The 13,685-nt window shown below is 28.7% G+C and overlaps 1 protein-coding gene across 1 annotated transcript; it reads right to left on the reverse strand.

Moving 5' to 3' along the window:
• Positions 1 to 8,455: 8,455 nt before the first annotated feature.
• LOC106776170 (heavy metal-associated isoprenylated plant protein 32) lies at positions 8,456 to 11,012 on the reverse strand. The gene is made up of 3 exons (XM_014663527.2): positions 10,721 to 11,012; positions 10,438 to 10,513; positions 8,456 to 10,256 (listed from the first exon to the last, which is right to left on the reverse strand). Exons 1-3 carry the CDS (start codon positions 10,748 to 10,750, stop codon positions 8,821 to 8,823), a joined length of 1,542 nt encoding a protein of 513 aa, XP_014519013.1. The 5' UTR covers positions 10,751 to 11,012; the 3' UTR covers positions 8,456 to 8,820.
• Positions 11,013 to 13,685: the final 2,673 nt, after the last annotated feature.

Consider the following 13,685-nt stretch of genomic DNA (forward strand, 5'->3'; position numbering starts at 1 on the left):
GTTAATGATATATGCTTTTCCAATTCATGTTAGTATTTGATTTCTATGCTTAATGCTTGATCACCCATGGCATGAACTGTGATTCTTGAAGTATTGAGATATACGATTGAACCTAGAATTGAAATTGAATACTTATTGGNTNNANTTGAGATGTTTGTGAATGCATGAGAATGAAATGGATGAATTCTAGTCTTGACAAATTGTAAATACACTATGTTAAATTCCTTGCACACCAACTGTTTGATAAAATACTAAAAAGAGTTTATTGTGTTGTTTTTGTGCACTTTGATGTCTAAATGAGTTATAAAAGGAAGAATTGTCATGTGTTGCACAAGTCCCTTGGGAGAGAACGATATTTATCACTTGTTACGCTGCGATCGGAGCACTTGCCGTTGGTTTTGAAGTCTTAACCAGTGGAAAGTATAAACATAAGAAGGCACAACAAGAGGGATCTGAGTGTTCTAACTTTAGAAAATAGGGAAAGTAGAATTATTTGCCAATTGTATGTCTGTTTTGTTTGTGTTTCTTTTATGCAGTTTGCCTTCAGATTATTATAAGAAAGTTTTGTAGCTTGATGAACACTCTTCTAACTTTATTATTATAGTCTTTATATCTAGCCACATTAAATGTTAATACACAAAGGTGATTTGATATTGTATATCTCACTAAATGTCTCCTCTTAGGTTTGGATATTGGTGTTCTAGAGAGACTAGAGATATGACTTTGGAAAAAGAATAACATTTCAGGTTCATCTAGCACTTCAAATCATGAAATTAAACATTTAACAAAAAGAAAATAAGAAAAGAACACACAAGGAAATGAATATTGGATTGCATATGTATGAGAATAAGAATACCAACAAGATGTTGTGCCTTTTATGAGTTGACTAGCTCCTAAACATCAATAATGTGACTTTTTTAATAGACAAATCCGATAGAATTCTTTGAAACATTAACCACTAATTAAAAGATTGTTTATGTTGCCAATGAAACACTAATTATATAACCCTCTTTTTAAAGAATATCATTGTTTACAATGTTCAAAAGCTTGAACAACTTTAAGAGATGGATCAATATGATAGCTGAGACACCCAATGAAACACAATGTGCTTAAATCCATACTAATAATGTATAATAGATTTAAAAGACAGACAGTGTTAAAAATACTTGTCCTTATTTTTTTAGAAAAAGACATTCCTAACTAAACGAACACTATATCAATTTTCTAATTAAAATCATATTAGATTCCCTTAAAAGAAGTTCGCTTTAATAACATTATTGTTGTCTATTGTTAAATGTAAATTTATAGATTTTACTAGTTATCCTTATTTTATTTTTTATATGTTACTATTAAGAAAATAGATTTTTTTAGTATTTATATTATTGTATATTGAAGTTTTCAAGTTCAAGTTTAGTCATTAACGTGAAAATCTTTTGTCTAAGATATTATCCTTACATTAATTTAGAAAATAATTTATTCAAAATTTTAAAAATAGAAATTATTGAATATTATATTTTAAATATATTAAATTAGGCACTTCAACTGATATTAGTAAATTGTGTTATTAAGAATCTGATTAAGAAGACCACTAGTTTAACTTTATATTTATTTATTAGATAATGATATTTAGACAACATTTTTTTTACAATATTTGAACATTGATTACGTGTCAATTTGTGATTGGTCAAATATTATTCCACAATCAATAATAATAATCATAAACATTATTGTGAAGTAATTTTTGACCAATCACAGATTGACACATAATCAATGTTCAAATGTTGTCAAAAAAATATTGTCTAAATATCATTATCCTTATTTATTTTGTTAAATGTTTGCTAGTTTTTTGAGATCAACTCAAACCTCTTCCAAGTAACAAGGTTTTGCATTAAAAATCGTACTTAAAAGGATTAACTTCAATATCTCTTAAACCAACAAATTAATTGTTAATATCATGATCAAATAATTAAAAAATAATCTATTTATGTGTAAGTACTCCTTATTAAAGCAAGAAAATGCACTAATGTTAATTAGACAATTACTCAATCCTATAGATAAGGGTAGTAACTAAGTTTAATGGATTAAATAATAAAAGAAAGGTGTGCTCGAACAATATGTTTTACACAACAAAAACAAAACTAAGAATGGTAAATAATAACAACGAGAACGACAAAATATGGAAGGAATAAGTTAAATTTATTGAAAAAATAAGTTAAATTGAAAAGGAAAATATTTGAATTTAACTCTCCTTATTTGTTTTACTAGAAAGGGTAAAACAATAATTTCCAAACAAATAAATAAGCTGGTATACCATATAATTTAAATCTATCGTCCAATTATTCAAGATGGTTTCTCGTTGGAATGAATTTCCAAAAACATAAAATTTGATTATAGTATAAAAATAAGTAAAAAAATTGAGTATTTAATCATATTTCTTCATATAGAAAATTAGTTATATTGGTATAAGAATAGATTATCACAATAAAGTGGATATATTATTAAAGAAAAAAAAAGAGAGAAATGAAGATCTATAAAGAAATAGAAAAAATATATATAACCAGATTTATAAAATGTTTATATGTGACATAATAAAAAGTCAATTATTACTCTCATCTCATACTTTATATTTTCACATCTCACAAATTTTATTGGTCAGTTGTTACAAAGAAAGTAACCCTAAAAATATCAATTCGAAAAATTACATAAATGTCGGGATTTAATCAAGAATAATGTTGAACTAAAAATTATTCTAGAGGAAGAAGATACAAATAAGATTTTGAATGAAATCAATTATCACAAACAAGTTGTTCAGAGAAGTAATTATTATTCTAAACAGTATTTTCTTTAACAAAGAAATACTGTAATGTAGAAGTAACTTCTCAAAAATACTTCAAATATCTAAATATTTAATTTTGAAAGTTATTGATGAACGTTTGACAAGTGTATCAATCGTCATTGTAGTAATAAAATATCGTTTGAATGAGTTGAGTACTAATTTACTAACTTATTTAATTTTGAGCGATAAAATTTATCAAGTAAAATGATGAACATAAACAAGTGATGGAAATTCAAATGATAGAAACAATGTTAGAGAATTGATTTCATACGTTTTCATATAAATTCTTCCCCTTTTCAATCGATGTGTAAATTATAATTATCCACTTGAGTTTATTACGAGCTTGTTTACCCCTAATCTCTTAGATAGGCAAATTTATCCATTGAATTTGAACACCCAATCCCTTAGGCGAGTTACAAATCCAATAAGATCATAAAGAACAATTATATCTCAATTTCAAACTAACTAGTTGTGCCCAATTTCCCAATTGTGACAACATCTAATCTGTTCTATTTATAAATGCAAGCAATTACCAATTTCCCAATTTAATAAAGAGCAATTTAATCTCTTTAAATCAGTCATAAAAGAGATTAGTAACTGCTCCTGGAAAATTTCACAGCCCATAGAAAAATCCCCCATCTGCCTGTGTTCTTCTCTGATTCAATTCTGCAATTCCTAACGTGAATCCACAGGTTGTGGTAAAAACCACAACTCACTTGTGAAGCTCTCTGTTTTGTCTTCTATTTTCTCGAGCTAACTACACAGGTCGTGAAAACTTTCACAGCTCAGTTGTTGAACTCTCTGTTTTGCATCTGCATTTTGAAGCAAAATCCACAGGTTGTGAAACTGTCCACAGCTAGGTTGTTGAACTCTCTGCCTTCATCTTTGTATCTTTTACATCAATTCATCCCAAGTTGTGATTTTTACACTTAGATTCACCAATCTACAAGAAAAAAACACAAAATCCCAATGTATAATCCGAAACAAAGATAATGCATGACTAAATCATTCAATTAATGCAATTACATATGCAATTGACCTAAACTAAGATATGAATGCAATTACATTTTACTCACAGATAAGTTATAATCAAGAATTACTTTGCTTCAATAAAATTATTCTATTGAATTTTCTTTTAATATAACATCATAAACTAACAAAAAGAATAATATATGTATCATAAATATAAATAAATAATAGATAACTATAATTAATTTTCTTATATCTTTATTGTAAAATTAAATTTTTTATAATTATATTATTTTAGACTCGGTTATCTAAGATCATAAAAGAATTTCATTAATATAAATTCATGATTATACCATTTTATAATAACAGAACGTATGGAAAAAAAATGTAATAACTTAAAAACATGATAAAAAAACAAGAGATTTGTTTTATTTTTCACTTTATAGCGACATTTGTTTTTCAATGACTTTGGTATGACATGTCAACCAAAATCTTAGTCTAAAGTTGTCAATTCATCCTTCGTCTGCATACCATATTAAGAAAAAGTTTAACCATTTAAAAATCGCACTGAATACAGATAAAGAATAATAAGAAGGAAAAAAAATAAAAGATATACTCTTTTATTTTTCCTAAATAGTCCTTATTAAAATTCGAGATAATTAACCTTGTTACATTATATATATTAATAGTATTGCAATTTGTAGGACTAAAGCTTAAGAATATGTTAAGTTGAGGGAGGTGTGGAGATTGTATATTATCAAACTATACTTTGGTTCAAGAAAATATGTTTAATTCTACTTTTTCTTGTATTCTAAAGTTTATTTAAAAAAATAACATATAGAAATATAAAATAATGAAGTTGTGTTATAAATTTTAATAGATATTTTTTATTAAATTAAATAATCCACTTTGTTGTGTAAGTTCATTTGCAACATATATATTACTAGTAACAGTAGAGATGAGAGGGTAAAGTATTGAAAATAAGCACAGAAGTACAGTGTGCTAAAATTTTGTCTTTTTTACATGAAGTAGTAAGAGAGAATTATGAAGTAAAAAAGAGAAGGATATAATAATATATGGTGTACAAAAAGAAAAACTTGGTGAAGTGTGAATAGATTAGGTGAGTAGAATTATAAATTACTCAAATCAAAACCTAAACCAATAATCAGTAGTCACATTCTATTAGATTTTATTGGGAGGAAACTTTGTCACTAAGTAACCTAAATATCTAATCAAATAATTACTGGAATTGAATAAACTAATAATCACTACCTAATGACTAAAATAATAATACTTAATAGGAAAAATATATCAGGTGGCGCCACTGAATGACATTGGTAGCTTTTGCTCTCATCTAAAAATTCAAAGAACTATGCTATGTCTATATATGACACTTATATTAATTAATTATACACAAAATAATTTAATAACAAAGCTTTGACAATTAACAAGTATGATTGATTACTTTACTATTTAAATCATTATACCTTATTTATTAAACTTCTCATCTTAAACTTTTACTTATAAATAAAAGAAATATACAATAACATACACTCACGAACAAATATAATGAAGATAAAAATTAAAATGTGTAAAAATAGAAAATTCATTTTGTATTAACAAGTGTTCATGCATTTTATATATTTTTGTTCTCCTCAATTTTACACAAATCAATGATATTCCACAGCTTCTTATTTTTTTATATTAATTATGAAATGAAATATTTTAATTCAAATACTTAAAAGTTACATATAAACTAAACTTGAATCACTCAAACTAAAAGATGATAAATGTATACAAATAAAAATAAAGATATATAGTATTAAACATAGATAGTGATGTAATTGTAGAACAAGATGGTCCATTGAATTGAAATAGCAAGGGTAAGTTGAGATAAGAGGGTCCATGTGAAACTTTAGGGTTTTTGTATGGTCAAAAAGAAGGACCCACTAAAAGTAAGAAAAAGTGTTCAACATCACTGCACAAAACATGAACCCCTGCTGCATCTTCTATGATTAACTTGATTGTCTCACGCCTACGTAGACATACACCTTACGCTCTTTTGCCTTTTCTCCTCAATTTGATGCCTAAATTTGGCTTTGAAGCACCATACAAAAAGCTACATCTTCATAACAAAGTATTTTCTCAACTTAATCAAGAATAAGAAATTAATCTTTCAGAACAACTTTATTTCTCCTTTTCTGTATACATTATCTATTACTCACCAGGAAAAGTACCCTTTTTAATGTTATTAATTACAATGTGTATTTCAACTTTAATTATTTCAATATAAATAAACACTATATTAGTTTTTCATTCAAATTTAATTAGCATCATGCAACTTCTTTTTTTTTTTTTCATAGTGTCTAAGAAATTATAGTAAACAACAACTAATTTGTGATAGTGGAATATAACTTTACAATCAAATATCTTTGATTTGTGTTACATATTAAAATATACACAGTAAAATAATGAAATTATTATTATTTTTTCACTTCTAATATTTTCTTTTATCTGACATCGGAAATGTCAAGATATATACTGAATTTGTAAATTATAAACAATATATAATATAGTTCTTACTTATTATATATTCAATAAATTAAACATTTTTTTTTACTAAAATACAGACTTTGAATATGTACAAAAATGTACAATTTGTATTAATTATTTTAATACAATCGTTATATAATAATAATAATAAATAAATAATGTAATTTTTTTTATTTGAAACATATACATGTGTTAGAAAACAATTTGTTTTCCTACAACCATGCCATTTAATTTAAAGTATTATCATAAAACAAATTATCAATATACAAAATTTATATATAAAAAAATTAAAAAAGAAGGTTGACTAACAATGATAATATTATGATCAATTAGACTGTTATACTCTATGTTAACCTCTTGATTTTCATTATAAAAAAGATAAACAAATCTATAATAATCTTAGAAAAAAAACTCACCAAAAAAAATGAATAATTTTAAACAGATAATAATCTTTAAAAAAAGTAGCTTAATAATAGATTTTACTATTTACAAAATTGGTATTCTAAATAAATTATTCAAATTTCATTTTCTACTCTTTATTATTTTAGACCCTTATAGAGCAATAGCAATCATAATAAAAGTTATAATAATAACAATAAAATTAATAATAATATTTTTGATATTTTATGTATGATATAATTTTTAGTCACTATTAAAAAACAGAATATTGATTTCCATTTTGTTGTTTCTATTTATAATTTTCACTTGATCTATATTTAATGAAGCTTCAAACAATCTCTTCTCCGGTCCAATCTTAATATTAATCTTAGCAAACTAAGCATGACCTTAGAGTACTACTTCCACATCTAATTATAAAATTGTTAATCAAAATACTTATTCCTCTTTATAAAATTGTCAATCAAAATACTTATTCCTCTTTTTTATTCTATTACTTGTACACATGATCTTCTTAATCAATGTTTATTCTTTGTTTTAATACATGTATGATAAATTATTAAACAAATAAAAACAGCTTTAGACACATTTTAAATTATGTATTCAAAATATAATTGATATATCTAAAATATGTATTCATTATAATTTTATTGAAAATACAGTTTACAAACTAAAATATCAAATGTAATTTTTAATTATATAAAACAATATTTACATGTATAATTCACCAACATTATATTGATAAAAGTAGAAATAGAAATATACAAATATTTGATCTTTAAAAAAAATGCAGTTTTAGCACATTGGTGCAGTCTGAAAGAGCAAAATAAGAAGGATAAGGTTGTAAAATTTGTGAATGAATGATATTATAATGAGATAGATTAACATTTATTTACTAAAGAAAGTCTTTCATGTTGAATGATAATATTTTTGCAGGTTGAGTACCGTTGTGTCAGAGTGATTGTTACGAGTGAGAAAGAGAAAATGAACAGAAACGAAGAAGACAGGCAATTCGTTGTTGGGTTTATGTAACTCTGTACCTCTTGCCCTTGAATGCATCCAAACCGAACTCTGCCCTACTGCACTGCACCTCTCATGAAAAATATCAATCTCTCTCTCTCTCAATGTCTAGTTCAATAATAATCTCCAACTAAAAATTACCTATGATTTTCTTATTATTTAATAACATTGTCAAGTAGTAATTCTATGAGGAATCTTTATTGACAGTACCGGTACCAATTAAGTGCTGCAAAACAAAACATTGGTTTGTGAGTGCGGTGACTAAATAATAATAATAAATAAATAAACAGTATTTTAGCAATAAATAAATTCACTCCTGACACAGGAATTTGGGGGTTATCACAATATAGTGATGCTGATGATGAATGGTGCCCCACCCAACCCTTATCACAAGACTCTATATAAAATCACTGTTCTTCGTTCATGCTGGCTAGCTGGGTCCATCTCTCAATATGCCAACTTCAGTGTGCACCCCACCACGCAAACATTCATGATTTCCCTCACATTGAAACCAGGGACAGTGTCAAATACTATAATGTTCAAAAGCAACACAAACCATTCTTTAATGGACATTATGTTACTGTGCGTGCCAGAACAAATTATAAAGAATAATAACACCAAAAGAAGATTGATTGTGGAGAAAAATTAATTCTTTTGACGGAGAAAGAACTCAGAGAGGCATTTTTAGTTTAACCCATTCTCTTCCTTTTTCTTTTTTTTTTCTCTTTTGATATTTATTTCTGTTTGCAACATATAAACACACATAAACATCTCACATGGCAGAAGTCTATCATCACCATATCCTCAGTTACATGATGATATCATAGTTCTCACTATCATAAAATATTATAAAATCTATAAATTACTCCCTTATGTGACCAAAAGCTCAAGTTTAACTTGGAGAAAAGGGATAAGAAGAAAATTGAAGAAACACCAAACTAAAATTGAAACTCATTTCCATTGTATAATATTGCATCATCATATTAGAAAGGACTTTGCATCCATAACCGAACAACCCTCTTATCAGCATCACCACCCATTACTCTTCACATAACACTGCAGCTGGAAGTATTCTCATCACTGAAAAAGTTGGCGTATGGCTCGTGAGGAGGAGGAGGAGGGTAGCTATAAGGAGGAGGGTACATGTAATTCACTGCCATAGGAGGCCTGGCATACATCATTGGCTGAAATCTATCATTTCCCATTGCCCTTTGTTGGTTCATCATTGCAGCCATGTATTGCTGTTGTTGGTAAGGATTGCCACCCATCATATCTGGACCACCGCCGCCACCTCCACCTTGGAAGTATCCTCCACCACCACCACCACCAGTTCCGTTCATGGGTGCTGCAGCTGGAAGGCCTTGAACTGCTGGGATGTTACCCATCTGGGACATTGGCATGTTGCTCATGGGAATGCTCATGTTACCCATAGGACCCACATTAGCCCCAACCATACTAGGAGTATGACCACCCATGTTTGGAAACATGTTCATAGCTTGAACTCCTTCACCCATTCCATTATTACCCTTCTTACCTCCATTCCCATTGCTATTTGGAGGAACACCACCGCCACCACCATTATTTTTGTTTCCACTTTTACCATCTGGCATTCCACCTCCATTTTTGCCACCATTGTTTTTGTTACCTCCACCTTGATTATGATTATTCCCACCTCCACCTCCACCTCCACCTCCACCCCCTTTCTTTCCTCCATTACCAATTTTCCCATCTCCACCACCAATGTTATGCACTTGCACAGGCACAGGTCCTCCTCCTCCACCACCACCTCCTTTCTTCCCATTACCTCCATTACCTCCACCACCGTTGCCACCTTTCTGAGCATTCATCATGTTATTCAACATCATCTGAGCCCCATTAGACATAGGGGCATTACCCATAGGGGGTTTACCCATAGGGGGCTTCATCATCATCATCTTATTCAGAGGATGCTGAGGGTCATCCATCTCATCTTCATACAACTCATCCTCCAAGTCATCATCATACTCGTCATCAAATTCATCATCAGACAAATCATCTTCCTCAGGCAAACTGAACTTCACTCCTTTGACCTGGTTGGGGTTCTGGTTGGGCATCTTCATGTCCTTGAATTGAGGCAGCTTCAGATCTTGAAACCCTTTCATCTGCTGAAGTTGTTGCAGATGCTGCTGAAGCTGCTGTTGAGAGTTCTGCTGTTGGGGGTTCTGCCCTTGTTGATTATTACCCTTTGGCTGGTTATTCCCACCACCCTTTTGACCCTTGTTGTTTCCTCCACCTTTACCATTGTCAATTTGCATGTTCTTCATCTGGTTAGAAATGTTGTTTTGGTTGTTGTTGCTATTATTGTTGTTTCCTTTGGCAGGGGCACCCCAGAGTTCTGCATGTTTCCCTGACTTTGCAAGCTTCTTGATGAGAACATTGGGGTCCACAAACCCTGAAACCGTCACCTTCCCTTGTTCTGCATCTATCTCGGTGGTAAACACCCCTGTGAAATAGACTCAATGAATAACCAAGCACACTATCTATTCAAGATATGGGTAGTGATAGGAGATTTTGGTTTTTTCTTCCAAGATACAGAATAAAAATAAAACCTTCAAGAATAAAACATAAATTGGTCTTTTTCTTCTCTTTCCTTTTCTAACAGAGTGAAATAGATGCATACATACCATCAATCTTCTGCAAGATTTTCTTGACTTTGCTCTTGCACCCATCACAGTGTATGTTCACTCTAAGAACACATTTCTGCATGTTCAAGCAATCCCAAAAGCCAACACAGAATAAAGAGAAATTTGGTAGTAAATAAGAGGAATGAGGATGTAAAAGCAAAAGAAAACCAGACACAAGAAAAAGAAAAGCAAACACAGCACAGCAACTAAAAAGCTTGAAAATAAACAGACAAAAATGAGAAAGGTGAGGACTTGATTGATGAAAGAGACGGAAAGAGCGCACCTGTATCTTCAAAATCTCCTCTTTACTCATGTCTTACCAGGCAATGGAAGAAAAAGATTGTGCTTTGTAAGAGATAGGGGAAATGCAGAAATGGGTGGTAATAGATCTGAGAAACCGAGTCAGGAAAAAAACAGAGAGTAAGCTAGAGAGGCTCATCCAATCTCAGACTTATCCTCTAGAGCTCTTGAAACCAAACACACACCCTTCTCTTTTCTGAGTTAAACAAAAACTCAGCAACGTTACACTTTAACAATCATTAAATAGCATTGCCTCTGTCTGTTTCTCCACAGGACGTGTGGAAGAAAGAAGGAGCTTTCTGAATGTTTTCTTTTTAATCTTTCTTTTATTCTTCAATATTAATGCAGTATTATTATTCTTCACATGCAATTCATTATTATAACTTATAAAATGCATTAGATGTATTAAATTACTTTACAAATTTAAATTTTAATATATAAATATTTAACAGCATTTAATATTACCTTAAAAACTAATTAAGATTTTCCCGGTTCTTAAGATGACTAAATTAATAACAACTCAGAAACCTTCTAATTTAATCTTTAAATAAATAAAAGACAATTTGATAATATTAAATGAGATCTTAAATTTTAATTTTAATGATTAAAGAGTTAATAGCATTAAATATTAGACCAAAAACTAATTAAGATTTTGCTGTTTTTCTAAAGAACTAAGTTAATAACAGGTGAGGAAGTGATTGATTATTTTTACCCGTTAGAATGTGTTGATGTGATGTGTGGATGTAATTCTTTGGAAGTGAGGTAAGTATTTAATAGAAGGGTATGGATTGTTAAACAAAAAATAGTTAAGAACCATCTTGAATGCTATTAATTAATTATTTATTTTAATCTTTTGATAATAAGTTAGAAGAGATGGAAGGAAGTAGGTCAGAATTTATCTTAAATATAATTAAGGTCATTTATTATAGGGAAGGGCTAAGTTGTCAATTTCCTTTTCAGAACAGGCTTATGGTACATTTGCATCAGTACAGTACCTCTCAAGTGGACTTACACTAAAAAATGGCACTCCTGATTCACACGTTCATCATCACACTCACCAATAAATTTATCAGATTCCACCCATCTAAAAACTAACACTAAAAACAACTTATTCTATTTCTCCTTTGCCTCAAGTAATCATATATCCAAATTCAACTCAACAATTAAGCCAAATCACATTCTTAGATTAAGATAGATTTAGTATTAATACTCATCAGATTATAAATTATAACCTTATATAAAAAAAATCCAAACTGTAACTTCTTCAATGCAAAAGCAATATACACAGACATTGATGATCACTAATGTGCATAATAAATCTTCCTCAGTCAAATATCTAATTTGTTTATAAAAACAGTTATAAATAACTGTGAGCTATTAATAAAGTCATTATGTGCATTATTAGGTGTAACTTATGTTTCAAACTGGAGGAAACTTTTTTTTTTTTTTTTTGATGTTGAGGTAAATTGTACTAATGTAATTTATATGAATTATTATACTACCAATAATCAAACATGGAATCATGTTTTCATCATTATAACTATAAATGTTATTGTTTGGTTTAAGTTTTTTTTTCTACCAAGGAAGAAGTGGACAATCAAACTAGATCCTGAAGGTTGATATTACATATGGAAGTTAAGTGAGAAGTATATATAAATTTGTGTTAATTAATATAAAAAATTATAAATATAAATTATTTTTAATTCAAAATTAAATTATAAAATAAAAATATATATTATCTATCCTGTGAAAAGATAACAAGTAAAAAATGATAATGAAAAATATTTGTAATTTAAAAAAAAGTTACTAAAATCTAAGATACTCTTATTATGACGTTTTCATTAAGATGAAACATAACAAACACAGTTTCCTTATATATTAGTATAAATGAACATATTAAAATAGGTTTTGGACTCATGAACCAACCTAGTTTATTACATGTTTGAACTTAATTGAATTGAGAAATTAAACTTTTTATCAATTAACCAACTCACTTAACTCATTAATTATATGGATTCAACTTGGGTTATGATAAGCTAACCTGCAACCCACTTATTTATAAAAAAAAAAAATTATATTTCAAACTGAAGAAATCTAATTTCTTAGTCTCCTCCATGCACGTTCTTTTGTCACTTCCACATCTATGTTGCTCTACTGCTTGCCTTAGAAGGACTAAAGGAAAGCTTCATTTTCTGGCTATTGACCACTTTGATTCATTCACTGTTCTTATGTGTTTTTTCATTGTTTTTTTGTGTTCTTTCATTGCTCCTTCACATTCCACTAATGTTCTTATATATGTTTTTCTACTACTTTTTTACACTCTCCGTCACTCCCTTGCCTTCCTCTAATGCTCCTCTGCATTCCTCTTTCGTGTTCCATTTATGAAATTCATATTTTAGATTCAACCATACATGATAATATTATTTAAAAATAATAAACAAAAAATATATAGATATTTGTTCCTTTTTATTTTTATAGGAATAAGTGAAATAATCCATTAACTCGTAATGAGTTAAGTTGGATTGTAAAATTTCAGATTTAACATAAAGTAAATTGGATTAGGTTTACTGATTTTAAATCTAACTCATGGAAAATCAACTTATATAAACATTGTTGACTTACTTTAACACTTATAAACACAAACTTTTAACATGAAAAAAAAAAAAACAACATACAAAAGCATGTTCATTAGGTTTTAAAACAATATTAAACTAGCATAGTAAACATTATGATAACAATTGTATTAAAAAAATTCTAAGAAATTTGTCTTCGAAATAGAGATCACGTATCAAAATGTTAAAAATGTTTAAAAGTCTGAAAAAAAAAACACTTGAAAAGATTGCAAGTATTCTCAAAGTACAAGAATTGGAACTCGAATAGGATGGAATACTCAATAAAAAATCATTTAGATTATAAATATTTATCTTATGACAAATACATTGTTTAAT

This window comes from Vigna radiata, chromosome 10, assembly GCF_000741045.1.
Source record: "Vigna radiata var. radiata cultivar VC1973A chromosome 10, Vradiata_ver6, whole genome shotgun sequence".
Lineage (NCBI taxonomy): Eukaryota > Viridiplantae > Streptophyta > Magnoliopsida > Fabales > Fabaceae > Vigna > Vigna radiata.